Source organism: Anopheles aquasalis, chromosome 3 (genome assembly GCF_943734665.1).
Source record: "Anopheles aquasalis chromosome 3, idAnoAquaMG_Q_19, whole genome shotgun sequence".
Taxonomy (NCBI): domain Eukaryota; kingdom Metazoa; phylum Arthropoda; class Insecta; order Diptera; family Culicidae; genus Anopheles; species Anopheles aquasalis.
The window spans coordinates 60,398,549-60,421,048 of record NC_064878.1 but is presented as its reverse complement, the minus strand read 5'-3'; the positions used below and the strand labels follow the sequence as shown (position 1 = coordinate 60,421,048).

General features: G+C 48.1%; 4 protein-coding genes across 6 annotated transcripts; 2 read left to right on the top strand and 2 right to left on the bottom strand.

Moving 5' to 3' along the window:
- Positions 1-941: 941 nt before the first annotated feature.
- Positions 942-10,189, bottom strand: LOC126575272 (protein I'm not dead yet-like). Of its 3 annotated transcripts, none has more exons than XM_050235888.1 (9): positions 10,078-10,189; positions 4,058-4,148; positions 3,452-3,965; positions 3,290-3,372; positions 2,972-3,220; positions 2,695-2,901; positions 2,532-2,629; positions 2,171-2,451; positions 942-2,106 (listed from the first exon to the last, which is right to left on the bottom strand). In XM_050235888.1, the coding sequence occupies exons 2-9, from the start codon at positions 4,099-4,101 to the stop codon at positions 1,786-1,788; spliced, it is 1,797 nt and encodes a 598-aa protein (XP_050091845.1). In that variant the 5' UTR covers positions 4,102-4,148; positions 10,078-10,189; the 3' UTR covers positions 942-1,785. The 3 variants fall into 3 exon arrangements, with proteins under 3 accessions (XP_050091845.1, XP_050091843.1, XP_050091844.1); XM_050235886.1 differs by lacking the exon at positions 10,078-10,189 and adding an exon at positions 9,885-10,033; XM_050235887.1 differs by lacking the exon at positions 10,078-10,189 and adding an exon at positions 9,770-9,904.
- A 1,968-nt stretch (positions 10,190-12,157) lies between these two features.
- Positions 12,158-13,072, top strand: LOC126575638 (FMRFamide-related neuropeptides). Its single transcript, XM_050236437.1, has 2 exons — positions 12,158-12,668; positions 12,742-13,072. The coding sequence occupies exons 1-2, from the start codon at positions 12,530-12,532 to the stop codon at positions 12,831-12,833; spliced, it is 231 nt and encodes a 76-aa protein (XP_050092394.1). The 5' UTR covers positions 12,158-12,529; the 3' UTR covers positions 12,834-13,072.
- Positions 13,073-13,185: 113 nt separating this feature from the next.
- Positions 13,186-17,565, bottom strand: LOC126576666 (steroidogenic acute regulatory protein-like). Its single transcript, XM_050237972.1, has 11 exons — positions 17,079-17,565; positions 16,353-16,551; positions 16,126-16,283; positions 15,902-16,060; positions 15,774-15,827; positions 15,570-15,699; positions 15,339-15,493; positions 14,762-15,019; positions 14,177-14,691; positions 13,984-14,107; positions 13,186-13,912 (listed from the first exon to the last, which is right to left on the bottom strand). Exons 2-11 carry the CDS (start codon positions 16,489-16,491, stop codon positions 13,814-13,816), a joined length of 1,791 nt encoding a protein of 596 aa, XP_050093929.1. The 5' UTR covers positions 16,492-16,551; positions 17,079-17,565; the 3' UTR covers positions 13,186-13,813.
- A 1,938-nt stretch (positions 17,566-19,503) lies between these two features.
- On the top strand, positions 19,504-21,577 carry LOC126575617 (serine protease 53-like). Its single transcript, XM_050236400.1, has 4 exons — positions 19,504-19,627; positions 19,693-19,851; positions 19,933-20,812; positions 20,878-21,577. The coding sequence occupies exons 1-4, from the start codon at positions 19,570-19,572 to the stop codon at positions 21,473-21,475; spliced, it is 1,695 nt and encodes a 564-aa protein (XP_050092357.1). The 5' UTR covers positions 19,504-19,569; the 3' UTR covers positions 21,476-21,577.
- The last annotated feature ends 923 nt before the right edge of the window (positions 21,578-22,500 follow it).

Genomic DNA, 22,500 nt, shown 5'->3' with positions numbered 1-22,500 from the left:
TGAGGTCTCTTTGTGCGTCGCATATGCTTCAGCATAATATTTGTAAGTAGCTCGACTGTTCGACAGCTTCATGTTAGAAATGTAACTCTTTTAGACAACACAATCGGGCCATTGACGCCACAAGCTTATTAAACAATAAGCGTGCTGGTTGATTAGAAAAGAAGCGAAATTTTAATTTGCTGCCGCTATAAACAGTAGTGTTATCGATCGCGTCATGGGAAGGACCCAAGGTCCGCGCGTTAATCAATCAATAAAACGTTTATTATTGATTACGGGAAATCTTGTTCACAAGCATGTTTTGAGTAAACAAACACTTTGCGGATCGTTTGATGAGCAGTGCGAATTCGAATGCGGAAAATCCTTGATGCGTTTATAATAGTGTTGCGGAATGGGCTCGCTAATGGGTGTGATAGTGCTCGCGATCGATTGATTTGCTCGCCTAGCGATGAATGGAATGATTGCCAACCAATTGTCGAATGAAAGTGACGATGGTTTAAGTGAGTTAGACATCGATCTGCCCGATTTTCTGTTCACTTAAAATATCCATTAAATAGTATATATCATTTTACTAGAGGGTTAACGTAAAGCGACAGGTCTCGTAATTATAACTCGAATAAAATAATGTCCCACTTGAGCTACTGTAAGTGCGATTTGGGGATTTCCTTGCACCTAGCACCAGAAACAAGTTCCAACCAATTAATTGAAAAAGCAGCAGTTGGTGGGACTGTCAGGTTTTTTACACTCTGACTAGCCTCTAAACCACTTAAACCCAGGCTTCCCAGGATTGGGAAACGACTTACTGAGAGAATCCCTTTATAAAATATTCGTGATCGTGTGATTTCCTTTTTTAATCTACCGCTGCTTCAAACATACTTACACTTTTTATGATCTCATCTCAATCGTCTACGATGCAACGAAACATTACGCAAAAACAACCAACATGCAGTACGCAATCTTAAACATTAATTGTATATTTATTGTATGTTTTTTTCTTCTCCCTATTCGCTAGCTCCAGGCCCCACGCCAATCAGTTTGATCTGCCTGCCCGTGTTTTGTCGGCGGTGCTGTCATTTCCTATCAGGTTTTCACATTCTGTACAGAATATTATTTACTCGTCGGCTCTATCTCCTTTGTCTAGACCGTTCGTGTCATCTTATCAACAGTAACGCTATGCTGGCACAGCGTCACGCGCTATACTAAGGCGTATTGTGCATTGCACCGCTCACCACTCACACAATTTCGCTATGGAAGACTAACACGTAATTGCACATTCCTATGCTAGTAGCTGCACTCCCAGGCTGTGCTACGGCGCAGGCACATTTTCGATTATCATCCAATGGGGTTTCGAATGGTAGAAAGAAGTAGTAAGTACCATACACGTGGCGCGTGTCTCGATTGTAAAATGCAGGTAAAATTAATAGAGTAGTACCACACTTTTCTAGCCATCCAACGATCCGAGGGATGGGATGCTACCACTATCGAGGATGGTGTGCATGGAGCGCGCACGGCAAGATTGTTTCGACGAGTGTCCAACATCCATCTCCCCAGTCAGTGCGGCAGTAACAATGCATACGATCAGCAACATTAAATGCACATCAAACACTACCATCGGATCGCTTCGCACTACCACACAGAAACACACGATGTTTGGCACTCGTTTTGGTTCGAAATTACAAAATAACGCCTAGTTGTTCTACTGTTGTTCTCGTGCCCGTTCTTGAACTATGACCTCGCCTAAAATCTCGATAGGATCACCACAAATGCATGCATGCATGTATCGGGGGATTACAGCAACGTTGCGTTCAGATGCGCTGTTGCATTTAGTGCCAGCGTTGCATTCGTTGCATTGAGAGGCCTCGCCCAATCGGGGAACGTCGCCAGCTCCGGGTACACGATCGCGCCCCACGTTGGGAAGCTGGCCCAAACTACGAGCAGCGTGAATATCGACGGACCGATGCCCGCGATAGCCATATCCTTGATCGCAATGTTGCCCACCCCGGCAACGATCGCATTCGGTGGCGTTCCGACTGGCATATGGAAGGCAAAGCTGCATGACATCGCGGCCGGGAACATTAGATACAGTGGATGAATCTCGATAGCGATAGCCTGAGGAATGAGAGAGAGAGTGTGTTTAGTTCAGAAGGTCACCATCGATCGAGTCGTCTCTTACCATTTCCGCTAACACCGGTAGTATGACGTTACAGATGGCCACGTTCGAGGTGAATTCCGTCAATGTTTGAGCCGTCAGACAAACGACAAACAGTAGCAGCAACGGTGGCAGGAATTTCAATCCCGACAACGAGTTACCGAGCAGTTTCGACATTCCTGACTCACGACCACCCTCGGCGAGTGCGAATCCTCCGCCGAGCAAAAAGATTAAGCTCCACGGTACCTTCTGGTTGATGAACTTCCACGTGATCAGCCCTGGGGTGGCTTCAGTGGGGAGACGGCCTGAAACAAAGTGAAATAAATTAATCCATGGCATGAAATGGAGACGGACAACAAGCGAGTCGACGAGAGTAGTGCCGTACCTGGATTGCTGCGGCAGAACTTAAGACACCGCCAGTTGGCAGGAATCATGAAGAGCACAATTACGATGAACATAGCCGGTGTGGCATCCTTAATCTTGCTGCAGAAGGGGATAAAGGAAGGATCAGAATCAGTCCAATCGATCATCAGTGTCTCGCAACTTACACTTTGTTCAGGATATCCGCCCAACCGGTGATGAAACCGGGCTCACGCGTGAAGAACAATACAACAGCGACAACGAACAAGAAAGCGACACTTTTCTCGTGCGATGTCATCGGTCCTAGCTCCTTGTAACGCGTCTCAATAACACGTTTTGCTACCGCTTCACCTTCCGGTCCAATGTCCGCTGCCTTCGCCTCGGGACTGTTTGGTCTGTGATGATGAAAAGAATGTGAAAATGACTTCTTGCTTTGTCCCCGTTAATCCGCCACGTCTTCCATACCTAAACATGCCCATGTACAGCCACTGCAGGTACACCCAGGTGAGGAACGTGTATACCAGCATACCGGGCACGTTGTAGAACATAAACTTCGGGAAATCAATACCAGGCGCAGTGGGGAAACGGCTCTCGTAGATACCCTTGAACGTGAGGTTCACACCAGAGCCAACGATCGTACCACAGCCACCCAGTGTCGAAGCATAGGCCGCACCGAGGAAATAGCAAAGCGTTGTCTTTGTTGGCCGAGGTGTTCTGAAAAAAAGCGCGAGCGGAATTGATTAACTTCTCTTCTTCTGGAACATGCTGCTGTCATCAACTCACTCGTCTTCCTTTTTCTCCTTGCCCAGCATTCCTTCCTCTTCTCCCGTCTTCTTCCTTCGCTCGTACATCTGGCAGAGTCCTTGCTGTTAGAGAGATTGTTCCGAAAACGAGCGTCATTAGATGCATCCGCACGTGCCACTACGTGTTCTTCTCCTATCTTACCGATTCCAGTTCCTCCAGCACCGCCTGCATAATGGGACACATCATGGCGACCGCAGCCGTATTCGAGATCCACATTGAAACGAACATCGTTACGACGGTCAGTCCAAAGTTAAGCCGCCGTTGACTGCAACCGATAATCGAGATCACCTTCAACGCCACTCGCTTGTGCAGATTACAGAACTCGACGGCGAGCGCAATGATGATGCCACCGATGAACATTAGCATCGTTTCCTTCATGTACATCATACAGGTACGATCGGTCTCCAGCACTCCCAGCACCGGGAACAGCACGATCGGGAGCATCGATGTGACGGGCAGCGGTAATGCTTCTGTGACCCAGTACAGCGACATGGTCACCACCACGAACATACACCGGTAGGCCGGTGTGGTATCGATGAGAAAGACGAGGGCCGCAATCATCGGTGCCAGGATGACCACCATCGAACGCCAGTACGCTCCAATGTATTTCACTGTTCTCCTACAGCAGCCAACACGTGGCGCTTCTGCCCTCTCCCTACGATCGAAAAGAGAAAGTCAATCACCAATCAATCAATCATTCAATCAATCAATCACCCATTTGGGAATGTTCTCAGGGCTTCTACTTACATCGCCACCGCTTCCTCTATCTGCAGTTCCTTGTGATCCGCCATGTTGGTTGTAGGAACCTTAGGCAATCATAAAAGAGCTCCACAGGGCTCTGAAAGGCAATGAGAAATCAAACAATAGAACATTAATCTACGCACGACCTTGCTCATCCTGTGATTGCTGACGCCCAAAAATAGGCTGCCTGGTCAGCGATCGAAGCATCGAGTGAGCCGCGCGGCCAGCGATTGCGTAAGTTGTGACGCCTGTGTTCTACAAACGGGGTGCGTGTACTGGCCACTACTGACCGTGGAATGGGCGAAAGGTTAGGGACTGCGAGTTACGCGTACGGGAACGTCGCTACGGGCATTGCCCTTTGGCAGCGATGCATGCTGCTCGCGCCTCGTGGCGCAGTGTGCTTATCATGAAATGGAATATTTTTTGTTTGTACTTTTTTGTACGTTTTTCCTTTTTTTTGTGTGCGTCTTCGTCACTATCAGCCAGCATTGACATTGAGGTGAGCATTAAATTTGCCCATCCGATGACGTCGGCTGTCCTTCCACTTCAACGAGGTCGAGTGGTTTGGCTTAGTTGCTGTGCGTTATCTGCGTTTAATTTCTTGTACTTGAAGGTAATCGATTTTATGGCTTGGTTTGTTTAGTCACTTACTACTATATTTGTATTTCGAACGAGGAGCAGAAGTTGTAATTAATCGACGCCAGAGCGACTGCTTTACGATCACAGCATTACTCTCATGCCTTGCTTGTGGCGTAGATAGATGATTCAAATAAATTCCTACAACATCCAGCGAACGAACATATAAGATGCATTGATGTATCATCTACTAGCACCAGTGCAGCTCAGAAGCCTCTTCCGTTGTTTTCCTGTTGCCATTTCGCTTCTAGCTGAGAGCATCGAATGGAATTACCGACGGAGTACCAAGAATCAAGAACAAGTTCCCCGGCTCTACTCCCATTCCGTTCCGTTCTATTTGCCCCGTGGCATCGTTCGTTCGATCTGCGTGCTACTACGCCTTTCAATTGCCTGCAAATGCCTGTGGACTGTGAACAGCAGACCAGCACATAATCCGGTCCGTTGTCCATTCGAGCGTACACAACACAGACCCCGTCAGGCTGACAGATAATGCAAAAATATTTATTCGCTCCAGCCTAGCCAGCCGGAACAGGGCTGTCGATAAGCGGCATACGCCGGATCGTTATCATAGACCGAGCGCCATTCTACGACCGGCAAACGCGCCACTAAGCATCCGCATTGCCCGGCTGCTGTGCCGTTGTCATGGCAGGAACCAGTTCTGTTTGCTGCAGCAAATGAGATTTCGGGACGGCGACAACGACAGCACCTCCAGGCTGACACTGAACTTGACCAGCGACGGCCACAGCACAGACTAAGATCAGGGTGTTGCGATGCGCACGATCGTTGGCGCGTGTTTCTGCAATAACCGGTTTCCGTGATGATGCCGAGGTGCCGGTATGATCACATCTGATCACCTGGACAGTAGACGATTTACATAGCAGAACGGCAAACCCCCGGCCGATTAATCGTGGGCGGACAAGAATCCCGGTTCGCTTTTCGACAGAAGGCACACCGACAGACCGACGGACGGAGAAGAACAAGTTCCAGGCGCAGTTACCGAGGGAAATCGAAAGTAATGCGTTGCGATACGGTATCGCGCACGTCAACAGGTGTTTAAGACCATTCCAAACCGGTAGCCCAAAGAGGAAATGGTAGCGAATGGCAAGCCCTCACCGTGCTGCGCTGTACCAGGGGAGCCGCTGGAGTTTGAACCTTAGGATCGTGATTTGCAACAAACGTGTGCCGCCCGCCGTTCCCGTAATCTGTTCGTGATTTATGTAGCCCAAGGGGCGTACACGCAGCCTTACCAGATAACGAGATAACGCGTATCAGAATGAACTGCGACCGGTTTGGGGAAGTTTAGAAAACAGCAAATGCTATCAACACCACAACGGAGTTCGCTACTACAGTGGCCTGCATTCCAGACTGAGGTTATTTACTTGCTTGCAAAAGGATTAGGAGGTAAAGAACAGATTATCCTGCCATTCCCCGGCCAGAGACAGTTGTAATCTCTCTCAAAACGAAGGCAAAAGCCGGTGCAACTCATGGTTTAACGAGAAGCCGGAAGCCGGATTAATCTGGATCTAGCAGGGAGCCCTCACACCCCCAAAAACGAAAAAGATAACGATCCGACCGAGTGTTATCACTTGCCTGCAACTTTTAGCACCGGTTAGAATCACGATAAAAGTGCATCCCCCCAGGAGAGGCAATCAGTAGAAAAATCGTCCAAAACAAATTTGGCAAAACGCGCACGATCAGATTACGCGCCCGGTTTTGGCCAAGGTCCATTGTTTGATCATATGGCGCATAACGGGCGCTAAAAATATCTGCTACTCATCCCCTCATTAGGGGCCAGGCAGAGGAAGCGGCCACGAAAAAGTTATGAACGAAACCGAGATGAACGGAACGTCACTTAATGTTCGGAACCGCGCGCGCCTTCCTCTCGCGACAAGCCACTAATTGACGTCAATTTTGAGCGACTACTGCGGCACTGCGACAGTGGCCTACGTTCAAACAACAGTCAGGCAGGCAAGTGTCGAACGAAAATCGAATCACTTCCCGACCCGCCAGCGGACGGCGTAGGTGGCTGCGGGTGTGGGCAAAGGTCGTACAAAGAACGCGTTTACGCAATCAACATGTGGCGCCGGCTCTGCGCACTTGAAACCGGTATCAGCAGCACGGCACTAGCGGATGGATGGATGGATGGATGGGTAGTTGTCCCCGTCATACCGTCCGTTTGGACAGTACGAACAACTTGAGCGGCACAGCATCACTCATCATCGCTCCGGGCAGCCGGTACCTTGACAAAGGCATGCCATCCGGTGCTAATCCGGTCAAGGTGGTGGCACACGCTCGCGCCGGTTGTGCATCCGATCCGGTGCGATATCGAATGCGAGGATCGGTCGGTTTTACGGGTCTAAATATAGGACTCTGGCCCAGGGAGGAGTAGACCGGTCAGACAAAACGCACCCTAACTGTAGTGTACTGTGGCGACCGCACGTCAATAGTCACGTGCGGCCGGTGGCTGCTTCTCCGGTGTGTCTGCATCGTGGCCGCGGTGTATTGCGTCAGCCAGCATCTTATGAGACAAGGCAGCCGGTAGACAGAAGTGGTGATATCTTTTACCGGAACGTCGCTGTAGGGGGCGATGATGCCTTCGTCTTATCGCTCTCTGTATTGACACAAGACGAGCCCGCAGCGAAGACGTCGACGACGACGCCCAGTCACGAAAACAATGACCGGCCACATGATGATGATGATGATGATGATGAGGTGGATGAGTAAGTCTCGGTGTCTGTTGCGCCGTTCGTTTGTCTTCTCGTGACTGTCTCCTTTTACCTCTGGCGCCTCCTATCCGTAAGGCGCACCACTTCGACTCCGTACCGTATCGCGTGGCCAGAAGCGCTACGTGATCAAGCGCATGTTGCTCGACGATCGGAGGCTCGCTAGCGCGTGTACTGATCGCGTCCTCGATCGATCGAGTTTTTGCTTGGCTTTGTTTTTTGTTTTTGCAACTTCACTCTTCAGGTCACCAATACTGCGCTGCACCGCCCCGGTATCGATCGAAACAAGATCACAAATGGAACCATCTCGCTTTCGACTACCCGCTACGGACGATGCTTTCGACTTTCGGGTCTGGTTTGGATGCCACACCTATGCTACGGGTACGCGCCACAGGTTGAAAACAAGATAACGCACACGCAATGCTGATAGCATTCCGATTCCGCCTGTAGACTGTTTGTACAGGTGCCCCTCGTGTGTTCCAGCTACCTGGTGCTTCTCGTGTCGGCTTTAGGTATATTTTTAGATAAACTTGCCAATACGGTTCGGACAAGTATTTCAAACATTGAACTCTTCGAAAGATCTGCAGTCATGATCTGCATTTTCAATTCTATTCAAACTGACTCCATGCTGTCATGCAGCATCATGTTGTCCCTGGCATTTAGAACACAGCCGGTAATGCAGAAGATCAACAATGACAGTGACCGTAGTCGATGCCGAAACCGGTACAATCAGAGGTGATAATCAGTAGAAGGGGATATAGACGATGCTCGACACACCTTCGCTTATCAGACAAACACACCAAAGGGAGTCAACTAGTGTCCTAGAACGGGACCCATCGGTCACGAAGCCGGAGGAGATCGAGTTCGCCAAATGATCATCTAATTAGAGGCAGTGTTACAACGTTGTGTAGCGTCACGACAAAGCGCCTGGTTCACATTTCGTGCGCCTCTTGTTTGTCCTCCCTTCCTCCACCTTTTCGAGCGTCATACATCCCCGGCGCACTTATGTAATCACGGCCACCACCGTCCAACACAGCTCATTGAAAGTGGTTCGATCGAAACTGCGATCGCGTCCAGTCCATGTCGCTGGTGCTAAGCGCTTCGCGAATGGCTTGAACTTTCGCGGTCAAAGATCACCGGTCGGGGCTATCAAAATTACGCGATTGCCAGTCGATTCCGTGCGTCGCCCCACATCATCATCGAGCGCCTCACGCCATTTGCCAGTAAGAGAGGCGATTGATAACGCCAACGTCTGTGTCCGTGTGATGGTGATTGTGGCAGAATAACAAGCAACCGTCGGTGGGTCCAGGACAAGCAACATCAAAATGCTCTTCATTCTACCGTTGAGAGGCCCTTCGCTGGGCTCCAGGAAGCCAATGTGCAGCCAACCGTTGGACCCTTCCATGATTGAGGCCGCACAGCACGCGGGACTCGACTTTAATCGACTTTAATTGCATCGTACGATGATGGTGGTGTTTGCGATGTACTTTCACGAGAGGCAGGGAGAGGTTTCTCCCATTATATGCTGCGGTAGCAAACCATCCGCAGGCCCCTGAACATCGGGAGTCATCCGAGAACAGCAGGAATACGATCGCATTCCCCGACAGTAACCTCCAGCGCGGATGGCCTGTTTCGTCAGCATAAAACCATTCGCTTCTCGGTGTCTCTTCTTTCTTCTCCTGCTAACAACTCGAACCCCTCGGTCTCCTCCATAGCCGTCGTTTTTTTCCTCATTTCTCCTTGGTCATTGCTTTCTTCTGGATCGTGGTTCCAGACGTCATCGCGTCGCTAGGACGCGCTGCTTTTTTCTTCTAAACCTCGACGAACGAACGTAATATTGAAAATCGAAACAGCGACCGAACCATACTGGCCGGTAACTGGGTGAAGCAGCATGGATCCGGATCAGAAGATATTTATATCTTCTCTCTCTCGGCCAGATGATGCAGCTATTTATATGCCTTTTGACTCTCTATTTTGTTTCGACCAAATTCACTTCTAAACCCATCGAATCGCAGCGCACAGTAAGAGTCAGATAATCTCGGTGCGTACGTCGTCGTTCGCGACTCCTCTCCTCTCTAGAACTCCATCACCGCCCACCCTGGAGCTCTTATGGTCACATTTCTTCTATCGATAGCGCTGGGCTAACCACCCTATTAACCGCGGTTCGTCAACACCTCGTGCGCTACTCTCGAGTTACAAATACACACGCGCACAGAAAACAGATTCTTATCCACGCACATGCCACGACCCAGAACACAGAACCCGGAGGAAGAACAAACAGGGAACGTGTTATTAGAAATGGCTTTTCTGTTCCCCCCTCCCCCCCCCCCCCCCCCCCCCCCACCACTTCCGTCATTACTAAGTCAGAACCGATAAGCGCGAACTTTTCAGCTGCTTGCGCACTTAGAATCACCAACAGCGCACGCACGCACGCACTACAAGATCACCAACAAGAACCACCACCCGGTCCGTACCGTTCACGCCGCTCGATCTGCTACGAATGCAGCGCCACGCGTTGCAGCTTGCAACTGCAACCAAGCACCTCTGGCACACTCACAGACGCACCGAGCGATCGCCGAGCGTAGGAAAGAACCGAAGGCGCGCACCCACTGCGACACTTTTCTATCTTGCGCGTTTACCGTTGGTTCGATAAGGTTCGATCCTTACCTCGCTGCTGTTGATGCTCCACCACACACGCGCGTGTGGAGCCGTGGCCGCGTTTGCCGGGGTTGAATGCCGCGATCTTTTTGGCGGTTCACTCGCACCTTGGGGCCGCTTTTGTACGAACCGCAGCCACGCGGTTCAACGATAGGAGACGGAACAGTGGGTGCGTTCTCTCTAACCCAAACGCTCCGTTGCCGGAGTTGCTGTGGAGGAAAAACTTATTAATTTTATTTGAGGAAAGTTTTATTTAAATTTTATTTTATCCTTTCGGTTTTAGTTGATACCATCACGCTCCTTATGCTAAGGTCATAAAACAAGAAGAGATGATGAGAAATAAAGCAAAAAGGACTCCAAAACTAGTGAATAACTTAATCGTGATGGAATTAAAATTAAATATTTCACCTACTACATCTTACAACTTTAAAATCAAGAACCAAAAGTCGCAACGGAATACGTCCAATGTGCGCCATGCCATGTGTTCATTCCGCTTCAATCTTTGAGCACACGCACCGGTTTGTTCATTTTCGAAAGCGGTGCGGGGTGGCAACAAAAAGGAAAAAAGAAAAAGGAACCACACCACGCGGATGATGAAAGATGCGGAAAGTCCGGTGCAAGCCATTGCCTCTTCGAACATCATGTGGTTCGTGGTGAGCATAAAAAATGGCTCATTAGACGATCGAGCATGTTATGCTGCAATGCCATCGCCCGAGTGCGTATGAGAATCAACGTTTAAGGTCACTGTTCTATGCACGCAGGTGGCCTTCGATTATTCTACTATTTATCCTGAAATCCAGTTCCTTTCCTATTCCACTACACTGCAGCTAAATTGCAAGTAAAACTACTAACGAATACTACTCTGACTAGTGTCCGCCATACTCCTAACATACACTACACGCTGTGTCGTGACCGTGGATTGTGAAATATTCTACACCACTCTCACCTTCGCTATTGGCCGGTAGTTGCTGATGATTGTGAAACTACAACTGCATCACTTTGCATCACTACATCAATAGCAGGACCTTGACTGATGGGTCAGCTACGAATGCGCCTGCTTCCGGGGAAAATCAACTCCAACTGGGACAGCGGCCGTTGGGAAACTAAACTTCCTCCCTCATCAGCCAACATTTGAAAGCGACCGACATTCCGAGCAGAACTGTTGCATGTCGCGTTAATGATAATGCCATACATTTGCCCTACACCCCTCCGCCCGCGGAGGGTGGCTCCGATGTGTGTGGCTCACCAAAGACACCGGATTATGGCTATCAGTCGACGGCTTTTATGTGGCCATTCAAACGATAAATAATGACTGCCTGTAGGCCGAGTTCTAAAGGGGCTACTACCTTGTGCTGATTGATGATGGTAGTATCACCGGACCAGCCGGTGGTGGTGGTGGCTCATATCGTGCAATCGTTATCGCACATTGTCCGACTCCCGTCAACCCGTCCAGCCCGGGGGTGTGGGTGGACTTCAATAATAATCAGAAGAAGACTACCCCCCACGGAAGGGACGTAGAGCGTGTTTTTTGGGCTTCCCTCCCTAGGACCATTCGATGGCGCTCGGAATCGGATCAATATTGATTGATTTATCGCGCAATGTGGGTGTATGTGTGCGTGCTATGAAGGTGTGGGGTTACTATTTTATGAAATAAGAAACTAGAACTGTTAAAAAATACTTTCCCTTTTAGCTTGCTTTCTCCACCCTCCGCACCTTCTACCTCCCACGTGGCGCACTCCATTGCGTGACCATCGTGATGGCCTCAATTATTAAGTAACCGCACGGTGGCGTTAGGACACGAACATTATTACGAATGTCCTTACGATCGATTCCTGGAACGACCCATCACGAGGTAGCTCCTCCGATTGAATCATTTTCGACGATTGTCGCGATGCCGGTTCCGGTTTTTTCCGGTTGAAAATCGAATGACTTTGACCTTCAAACGCGCGGTCGCGTAATATTCCCGAACTGGCAGGCAGTTTAAAGCACCCGGATGCTCCCGGAGTGTTCTTTTTCTAATGGAATTTGCTTTGAAAATGAAATACTCGCTTAAACCGAACCCGACAGCCCGCATCTCGGTGGACTCGCGTTCAAACCCACGCACAAGCCAGCGTCATCCATGGCGTATCCTTTTCGCACGGACATGTTCCGGATCGTGTAATTAATTAAATAAATTCTCACGCCAAAGGCGCCCTAATTGTATTCGCTGGCATGGCACATACACGGAGCGCTCCCTGGGCCGGGATTGTTTTGGGAATTTCTATTAGCAGCTCAGGGATGCTGCGTACGGTGGCATTTTTGTATAAAAGATATCCGGATCCGGTGTTTAGGCATCAGTCATCTGTACGAACTTGCAAGGACAACGTTAGCAAACTCTTTGAACAACACTCTCAGTTCTCCGAAGAAGTCCAGTTCCAGTTTGTCTAAACCTCCTAACATAACAAAACCAAACCACGGTAGCATGGCTTCGTACAAAGTGCTCGCTAGTCTGATTGTTGTGCTGCTGGTGGTGCTGGCATTCAGTGGACACGTCGAGGCCGGCTACCGGAAACCACCGTTCAACGGTAGCATCTTTGGCAAACGCAGCGGAAACTCGATTGGTAAGTATCACCAAGGAACTCGGGATCGTGTGCAACATCTTCGATCCTTCTCTTCCCTTATCTCTGATAACAGATTATGAGGGCAACGCCAAGGTCCTGTCGACCATGTGCGAAATAGCGGCGGAAGCGTGCCAGAGCTGGTTCACCGGACAGGAACAGAAGTGAGCAACGGAGCGGCCATTTCCCCCCCCCCCTTCTTCACAGTGGAACCTAATCAAAATGCCGGGTGTGTTTGTGTGTGCTTGAGATTGTTTTCTGACGCTAAACTCCATTGGACCTGCGATGCATTGTGGTGCAAAGGAAACGATATCGTTGCAGATGGTCACCATTTCAGTGTGATGCGGGCAGTTTACATGTAACGTTCTATTCCGGAATAAAATGTTTTGTGCAAAGCGTTCAGTAGAATCATAAGAACAACTGTTTTTTTTCTTAAACTAATCCTGAAATGGAATCCGAAGTAGCCCGAAGGACCACTTTTATCTTACTAGCAGCAAGTAAAACAGTAAAAGCTTGTACGAAATGTGTATCATGTTTTTATTTATATCACAATAAAATTATACCAATATAGTACGCGTTTCGGTGTGTGTTGTGTTTGTAGTGTTGGTGTTCGATAAGGAATATAAAAAAGAACGTTCGAAAACCTGGAACGCTGTTCTCGTCCGTCTTTGACTATGAAAATAACGGCTTATAATTGCAGACTTTTCACTTCCATTTAGGCGGGTTAGAGGCCGTGTGTGAGAATAGAGGAGGAGCGTGAAGCCTTTAGTAGTCCGACACTCGCCAGCAGGCGCTCATGTTCGTGATGTACCGAACGGTTTTACGAACGGAATCATCATTCAGCAACGTAGCCTATCATTTGCGCACCGATAGATCACTAAAAAAAACTCGGTTCCAAGATTCACTACGCGGTCGTGGGAAAAAGAAACATCCTCTCCAAACAGCACCTTCTCCCACGATGTGTACCACGGTAACAACATACGGTTCTAGATAGTTTAGGACCGGAGAAGACTGATTCAAGGTGCGCTACTAATGTCATATGCACGTCATACGGATAATGCTTAACAGATCGTCGTGGCGGAAGATCAGAATGGCTCTAAAGACATATTACAACAAAAATGAATCAATGCATCATAAATGCCATCATGTTACTGATGATTGTTAAGAGGCACAATTGCTTGTTGGCTCAGCTTGGCCACATGCTTTCGCAATGAGTTCATATAGTCTTGTATTAGCGTTGTGTAGGCCTGAAAGAAAAGATATGCAATGACATGAGACATGTCCTCGCAAAAAAACTACCGTGTAAAAGCATACGTACAGTGTCGAGAACGTATCGCGGAATGTATCCCTTTAGATCCAGACACAGAAGCCACTGGAAAATGCATCGATCCTTTTCATTATCGAGCTCACGCATCGCCCAACAGGAAATCTTATTTTCACCACTAGAAAAAAGAACAGGAAATGGTCGTTATTGAACTATTGAAAAACAGGTACCGTTACGCCTTACTAACCGAATAAACTTCGTGGTGAGCACCACACCCGGATGGTCAATACTAGTTGCCGCGCTAACGTACACCTTGCTTCCCTTGGCGAATTTTAGATCACTTTGTCTGTCTCTGGCGCTAGCTTTCTCCTCCAGCAAGACACTTGGTAGATCATCGTCTTTCACGCTATCGGCCGCAAAATCCTGCGCTCCAAGGCTTTTGCTGAGCGTTTTAAATGCTGTCTCATCGGCCACTCTTTTCAGCTTCAATTCACTGTGCGATTGACTCATTTTCGAGGAACCAATTGCCCCCGTTATTGGTGCGTCACCTCTGCCGTCATAATGGTCATTGCTCTCGGTGCCGCTGTGGTCACCTTCCGATTCCTGTTCGCTCTGTTCATCGGTATCACCGGTTGCTTCACAGACCTGTCCATCGCGGCAAACCCGCCAGCAGCGCAGATTAACAAATTCGCGACACTTTACCACTCCCCCTCCTCCACCAGTCGTGCTTTGATAGGTGATATCGGTGTAGCTGTCGATTTTCTAGAACGATTAAGAAAAAATAGCTTTCTTTTGTGGCATATTTTCGGAAGGGGTAATACGGTTAGCTTACGCGCATAATTTTGGATACGATAATCGATGGGTTCCACTTGGGCATGTCTTCGATTTTGTAGAACAGCTCCCTCAACAACTTTTCCGCCGGAAAGTCAATGATGCCGGTCACTTTGTACACCTTACCGAGCTGATCCACCTGGCAGCTATGGATCGTGTCGCCCTTGTTGGTCGTCTTTTCTAGCTTCCAGCTATCCGATTCGAGCAGGTCGTATGCCGTGCGAACGCATTCTAAACCCATCTGCTTGTACTGATCGTCCTGCATTGTTGGAAAGAATAGAAACTGAATGAATCAAATCCGAGAAGCCGTACGGCTTTTTATCCGATCAAGCGGGTTGCTCTCCGTGAACGAAGTGAATCGCTTTGATATTGATATTGAAATAAAATGTACATCTTATTTGCTCCACCACCGCTCTACCTCGTCGTGAAGCTAAATAAAGCTTGAAACGATAAACAGTTTCAACGACAACGAATTCTTTGAGCGATCGTGTAACAAACAGACGTAATCAAAACGATTCGGATCTTCGATCAGTGTGGCCATTGACCTTCAAAATGCTAATGTGAAGGCGTGCGCTTACCTGGGCATCTTCGTCGTCATCTTCATCACTATTGTGGGCCGACTCGAATGGTGAGTAAAAGTTGCCTACACTCTCCACTCCGGCAGTAATGGCCGAGTTCAAAAATGGTTGCAACAGTGGTGTACTAGCGTCGACCGAGGTGGGACCTGTTGTTGCTACAAACGTTTTTGTTGTTGTTAAATTGTTGTATTAACTTGTCACTATGGCGCTTCAATAGAATAGAGTACTTACTCAAATAATTGCTTATATATCGTTCCTGGGGAATGACGCGACAATCCAGAAACCAGGCCTCACTCCATGCCAGCACAAAAGATACGACTATTAACAGCACTTCAAACACTGGTTGTGTGGTACCTGTCCACTGGGGAGAGAGTTCAAATTGTTTAAAACCCCAAACAATCTTTTGTCTAACATATGATTACGACTCTAACTTACATCGTAAAGAATTACTTTGCAAACAAGAAGACCACAGGAACTGGTTGTCGATAGCTGCAATGGCAAGAGGTGCACGAAGTGTTCAAAACCGTTTTGATGCGAATGCCTAGAGCACAGGGACTACTCACCGCTATCACTACCCAATGGCTTATGCCCAGGAGTCCATAACACAGGATTAACACAATAAATCTAATAAAGGCCACCGCCACGACATCGAAAAGCGAGGACTGGACAGTGTAGTGAACAACCTGAGCCTCTAGTGCGCTGATCACGTTTTGTCCCTTGATCTGCAAAGAACCACACTCGAGGTAAGAATAGCCACCTCTTCGGTATAACGTATCCTCAAGCTTACCACAACACAGATGATCCACAGCAAGGAGATGAACACGAGATCGAATGTAACGAAGAGACAGAAAAACCTCCGCACGACGGACATGCGTCCCTGCTCCATGTAGCCGGCAAGGAATTCCTCACTCAACAGATTTATCATGTGCGATTGCGACCGGGACACTGAAAAGGAAGCACCAGATAGTTGGTTCATGATTTTCGGATGGATCGTATGAACGGATTTCTACTTACTGGCAACCGTAGGTTGCGATGGTGCGCTACCGTATCCCGGCACAGGGCGATACATCATCGGGCCTGCTGGATGCTGCTGGCCCTGCTGCTGGCGATAAATCGAATGGACGGCGGTCCTGATGGCATTTTCTTGTGACATTCTAGTTCAACACTGCAGCATTCCTGATTTTATGCGAATGATTCGCATGAGTTCGTGGAGCTGTAAAAATCGAGAAAAAGTAATTAGTTGCGAATGAGTCAACCGCCAAACATCGCTATCAGTAGTGCGGCACATTGAGGAATGAGTAAAACAAAACTGCAATCATGAAAGATGGGTGATTAATTATGTACAAACGTCCAACATTTATGCTCCAGGACAAGGAAGGCCAAGCGAAGAAAGTGGACTCCTGCGGTGCGGAGACGATGTCCGCGAAGGCTTTGCGCCAGTGACCCTCCACCAATCAAGCAAGGGGCGACACGAGCGATACGGAGATAGCGTCGTATATACAAAGAACGTCCCTGGCAACCACCCCGGGGGCACAAGGAACATGAGCACAACGAGACCGGAACTGTACACAGAGAGGGTTGAGACAGGCTTAAAGTGAAAAATGAGACGAAATAAAGGGCACAGTGAATACTGCAGACACACGGATGACTCATGCTCTAATCAACAACAACGACCGTAATCAACCGAGCCACAATGCAAACACCTAGTATCGTACTACCGTAGTACCACTTGCAATTTACCGCCAAATTTAAACCATTTCGCCGTGGTAATTGCGAGGATTTCGGGGCTCGCCAAACTCGCGATCGACGACGGTTGGCCTCTATTTCACGGTGGCAACGTCCGATTAGCGATAAGGCCGTGATGATTCCGCTGTTTCAAACGGTGAAGACGAAGACGAAAGAGGAGGAAGATTCGGTGATCGATGAGGATGCTGGACATCGGCCACCGGAAGGGCACGGGCGGGTATTTAAACAAACAGAACGCGGGAGGCGAAGCTAATCAGAATAAACAGGAGCAGCAGCACCAAAGATAGCAGGCACTTGAGCACTTGGTAGACGATTTTCATTTTTCCGGGACGGGCTCTGTGGGTGGGACAAAAGCTGGCTTTGGTGGGTATCGAGGAGGAACTATTTGATGGATTTACTACTTTAAAAGGGGATTTATCGCACTAACTTTTGCTTCTCTTCGATTTTTTAAAGAAAAAGGGCAAAATCACTACTCCCAGATCAAAACATTTCAAACAGGACGATGAGGAGGCAGAGGAGCGGGAAACTCCGAAATTTTCTCACTTTCGAGTAGTCTACCCTGTTGACTACCCTGTTGACAGAGGTGCTTATTCCCCGTGTGACAGAAATCGCTCACCGCCACTCAAATTGCCCTGTTAAGAGACTAACAGGGCGCTAACAGGGCGCTAACAGGGTAGAAATCTTGCTGCTGTTTACAGGGCTTTTGCGCATGTATTGGTGCCATTTTCCACGCATTTTTGCGATGGTGTGTGTGTCATCCTACCGTACCCCTGTGCCCAGTAGCCCCGCCCACTAAGATATTTCGGATCAATATGAAGCACGCAAAAGCATAATTTCATTTTCACCAATTTTATTTCCACCTTTGAATCGGACACTCTGCCTCGCAAAACACATCACAAAACACAACACTTCGCACACAACACACTCCTCTGCTTCGCTGCCTGTCCGACGCTGATTGATGCCAGGATGCTGCCGAAAAAAGACAACATGATTGATCATGATCAGATTTGGGCAACAAAATATTTTTCAATTTCTTACCATTTTTCGTTGTCGCACATGCACACAAACAATGTCCACGGGTTTAGATGCTCCGTAGCACTAACGAATGATACAAATTCACAGCAAATCTAGCTTTTTTCTTCACAATTTTCGGATGCACGAGCGCAGCACATCCTGCCTCTTGCGCGTCGTTTTCAACTGACGCCATGTTGGATCCAGGCCTTAGCAGAAATTTTCACCTTCCTCTTTCGATCGCCGTGCCCTTACACAAACACACGCGCACGGGGCCGTATCCGAACACGCAGCGCTCGTGAGCGATCGAGTGAATGGTGAGACAGCATCAAAACAAACCGTAGGAGTGAAAGAGATAGCATGTACTCGAAAGAAAAAAATCGACTGCTTGACAAAAAGTCTGTCATGGGGGTGGCATCAATCAGCGTCGGACAGACAGCGAAGCAGAGGAGTGTTGTGCGAAGTGTTGTGTTTTGTGATGTGTTTTGCGAGGCAGAGTGTCCGATTCAAAGGTGGAAATAAAATTGGTGAAAATGAAATTATGCTTTTGCGTGCTTCATGTTGATTCGAAATATCCTAGGGGGCGGGGCTACAGGGCACAGGGGTACGGTAGGATGGCACACACCATCGCAAAAATGCGTCGAAAATGGCACCAATACATGCGCAAAAGCCCTGTAAACAGCAGCAAGATTTCTATCCTGTTAGCGTCCTGTTAGCGTCCTGTTAGTCTCTTAACAGGACAATTTGAGTGGCGGTGAGTGATTTCTGTCACATGGGTACTAGAAAATTTCGGAGTTCCCCGCTCCTCATCCGCCTCATCCTTCTCATCCTTCTCCGGGCACGGAAAAAGGCCCGTTTTTGACGATTTTTTGGCGATTTTTCGTACAGAAACTATTTTACTTACTTTATTCAAGTAAATGTCACATTAAACTACAACTTTTGAAGAATATTTGGTATTTTTTTGGGAAAGATTCATCACAACACGGCCAGGACACGGCTCGATTTGCGTCGTCCATTTGATGTTGCGATATATAATCTGCTTTTAATTATTTTTTCCAGCGATAATTGAAGAGATTGTGATCGTACACACAAACAACATAAAGCCCCAAATGAAATTTGTTCGATTGAGGATTTTATTGGGTAACATTTATTTTTTTATGTTAACGAGGGTAAGAAACACCAGGTTATGCATCACGAGCGAATAGAACAGCGTGTACGAATTTAAAATTGAGCCAACTAACAATCGTCACCGAAAAAACCCTCTCATCTTAACGCGCGGCACTGATTGGCCACATGCGTGATAATGGAATAATGGCGACATAGCTCTCCCGATTCGTCGGGGATTATCCCGCCGCATAATCTCCCACGAGAGATCGCCGCTCAGTAGACCGATCATCATTACCATCCGAGCACTCGTAGAGAACGGTGAAAGTAATCTTGTACGGTGCTTCTGGCTAAGGAAAAGGTTATCAGTATGTTGCTGTTAATGCTGTTGAACGTACTGGCGGATCAGCGCAGCGCGGCAGCTACTAGTAAGTTAGTTCACTGCATTTTGACTATGGCACCTTAAATTTCGTCTTTTCATCAACATTTACAGCCTGCGGAACAGATCTTAAGAATCCGATGGGAATTACGGATCCCGGAGAGGGTGTGTTTCCGTGGCACGTTACAATTACCTATTCCTATAGCGGAGAATCATCCGATCACAACTTCCTATGCATTGGAACGATCGTGTCCGAAAGCATGGTGGTAACGGGTAAGTAAACATCAAATTAAGCACTAAAGCAAAAAGAGTCTTCCTACATAATGGTGTACTGATAACCGTTACTACTTCTAGCTGCACACTGTGTGAATGATACATCAAATCCCGCGCGTTATCGGCTAATAGCGGGGCTGAAAGATCAAGGTAGCGTGCAGGGAGAATACAGCTACAATGTGGCGCAGATAATCCGGCATCCCGCATACCTTCAGGGCACACACAACAACGATATTGCCCTGTTGCTCACGGACGGTGACATATTGTTCACTGCGAACAAGAAGGTCCTTCCAATTTGTTTACCACGTAAAGAGAATGAGGACGACAATGCCACCGTAAAGGAACTGTTCGACAAGAAAGGCTACGCGACCGGTTGGGGCATGAACGAAGATGGGACGACAGGTTCGAGGTTAAAATGTGGCGAGGTCGGAGAGCTTGATGTCGATAGCTGCCGAGAGCAACTCCTGGAGCATAATCACTTTTTGCTGTACAACGATGCGGTGTTTTGTGCGCGTGCTCCGGAGAATCAGAAAAACACTTCCGTTTGCTTCAGTGATCAAGGCGGTGGATTATCCGTTTACAGGGGAGATCGCTGGTATCTCTGGGGCATCGCAAGCGTTGCTTCGCAAAATACTACCGATGTAACCGAATGTGATCTTAACGCAATCGTCGGGTTTACCGCTGTCGAAAACTACACCAAGTGGATCGTAGATAATCAGAATGTCCAGAAGCAGACCGCCGCGAACTTGTTACGGGACCCAAACTGTGGCATCTACCAGAACGATAAGTTGGATATGGAATCGGCGAATGTTACGTCCTATCAGTATCCTTGGAACGCGTTGCTGGAATTAAAGAATGAGAAAGACAAAACCATGTTAGTCTGCGGTGGCGTATTAATACACAAACGGTTCGTGTTAACGATAAGCCATTGTCTGGTTGGCATTCCTGAACACCACACACTGTAAGTATCCTTGCGAAGACGACGTCCTTAGCATTCTAGTGTTAACTTTATCGTTTGCTTGACAGAACCGTTCGGCTTGGTGCGTATAACGTTTCGACAACCAACGACACGTTCAATGACCCTTCTGCCGCAGGACAACTGTTCCCCGTTGAACGGGTCATTACTAATCCCCACTTCGACAAAACTCACTACGATAACAACTTAGCCTTGGTTCAGCTAAAGTACGATGTTGACACCACTAAGCCCAACATAAAGCACATCTGTCTACCGAGTCTGCCGGACTATCTGCCGACAAACTTGACGGTAACTGGATGGCTACGCAACCAGCAGCACTTCCCAACTCTACAGCGTGACTCGATAAATAACATTTCGGCCGAAGAATGCAGATCAATCTACGAAAAAATTCAAATGGAGCTACCCGATGCACCGGACACTATCTATGGCTCGTTTAATGGCCGTGAGAAACATTGCGATAACTACAACGCCGGCTCGGCACTACAGTACGTCAAGTTATCGGACCAAAAGACACGCTACTTTTTGGCCGGCTTGTTGCAGTTTAACTATCCCGCGAGCTGCATCGACGGTTGCGAGACCTTCGTCACTATCGGGTACAACGCCTCGTGGATCTATGATGTGATTAAGGCATTACCGGCTAGTGAATAGAAGCCGAAACAATCGGACTAAGGCTGCAGAGCATATTTAAGAAGCATGGGGAACCGATTGTAAATCGTTGTTAACTGTTTGTCAAAAATAAAATGCTGCTAGCGTTTCTCTCTTCATAAGGAGCCAATCGTAGAAACAGATTACAAAGATAACGATAAAGCAAAGAAATAATGGTAGCTAAAATCTGTTCCTCTCTCAAGCTAGTTAACGAGTTAAGATGTTCCTGATGTGTTGTGCGTTTTCAATATTATATACGATCTACAGCTCAAGAATTGCTTTAAAGTTTTCTTCTCACCGTTTCAGGAACCTTCTGTCCCTTAAGTTTCGAAGGATTCATTTCCCCCTTATTGAGCAAGTTTACAGCAAGCAAGTTCCTTTCCTCCCTTCGGTTTTCGATTATACGTTCGAGTGCAATTAGTTCTGCCATTTAAATACGAGCTACTGTATTTTCTTCGCGATCGAGCTCGGTGCAAAAAATGGTCCGTTTTGGGTTGGGCTGGAACGGCTGGCTGACTGGCTGGTTGGCTGGGATGGGCGGGATGTGTACCGACATACATATGGTAATCTGCATGATCATGCCCATCGCGGAATGTCTCTCCAGCTCCTCCTGCTTCAACTCCAGGTCCTGATCCTGCTCCGGTTCCGTCTCGACGGCACCGAATCCTGTCCTGTCCTTCCCACGACAACTTTTAGGTGAAAAAAGGCCCAAATTAAAGTTAAAAAGCCAAAACAAGCATCGTTTCCCCTTCGAGGCAAACACCGCGGCGATCGTAATCTGCTTCTGGTTTTCCCTACCACCGTCCCGCAACCCGATTGCCGGTACCATTGTTTGGCTAACGCGAACATCCCGGACAACCTCCGGCCATGATATCATCTCTCTTGTGTTGGCGGACCAAACCGGCAGCGGTAGCTAGGTGCAAATGATGTGTGTGCCTGTGCTGGAGAAGAATAAAACAGAAAGCCGGAATATGTACAGAAGTCATCGGCGCGAGGCTGTACGGGGGGAAGGGAATCAAGTGGAGCCC

What these genes read in the sequence shown, in the direction of transcription:
- LOC126575272 (XM_050235888.1), bottom strand. Translation starts at nt 4,101, where the DNA reads ATGGCGGATCACAAGGAACTGCAGATAGAGGAAGCGGTGGCGAT. An exon ending in ATAGAGGAAGCGGTGGCGAT is followed by an intron (nt 3,966 to 4,057) that starts GTAAGTAGAAGC and finishes TTTCGATCGTAG; the next exon opens with GGAGAGGGCAGAAGCGCCAC. An exon ending in GTTCTGCCGCAGCAATCCAG is followed by an intron (nt 2,452 to 2,531) that starts GTACGGCACTAC and finishes ACTTTGTTTCAG; the next exon opens with GCCGTCTCCCCACTGAAGCC.
- LOC126575638 (XM_050236437.1), top strand. Translation starts at nt 12,530, where the DNA reads ATGGCTTCGTACAAAGTGCTCGCTAGTCTGATTGTTGTGCTGCTGGTG. An exon ending in ACGCAGCGGAAACTCGATTG is followed by an intron (nt 12,669 to 12,741) that starts GTAAGTATCACC and finishes CTCTGATAACAG; the next exon opens with ATTATGAGGGCAACGCCAAG.
- LOC126576666 (XM_050237972.1), bottom strand. Translation starts at nt 16,491, where the DNA reads ATGTCACAAGAAAATGCCATCAGGACCGCCGTCCATTCGATTTATCGC. An exon ending in GCAAAGTAATTCTTTACGAT is followed by an intron (nt 15,700 to 15,773) that starts GTAAGTTAGAGT and finishes CTCTCTCCCCAG; the next exon opens with TGGACAGGTACCACACAACC. An exon ending in CGCGATACGTTCTCGACACT is followed by an intron (nt 13,913 to 13,983) that starts GTACGTATGCTT and finishes CTTTTCTTTCAG; the next exon opens with GCCTACACAACGCTAATACA.
- LOC126575617 (XM_050236400.1), top strand. Translation starts at nt 19,570, where the DNA reads ATGTTGCTGTTAATGCTGTTGAACGTACTGGCGGATCAGCGCAGCGCG. An exon ending in GCGCAGCGCGGCAGCTACTA is followed by an intron (nt 19,628 to 19,692) that starts GTAAGTTAGTTC and finishes CAACATTTACAG; the next exon opens with CCTGCGGAACAGATCTTAAG. An exon ending in CGAAAGCATGGTGGTAACGG is followed by an intron (nt 19,852 to 19,932) that starts GTAAGTAAACAT and finishes TACTACTTCTAG; the next exon opens with CTGCACACTGTGTGAATGAT.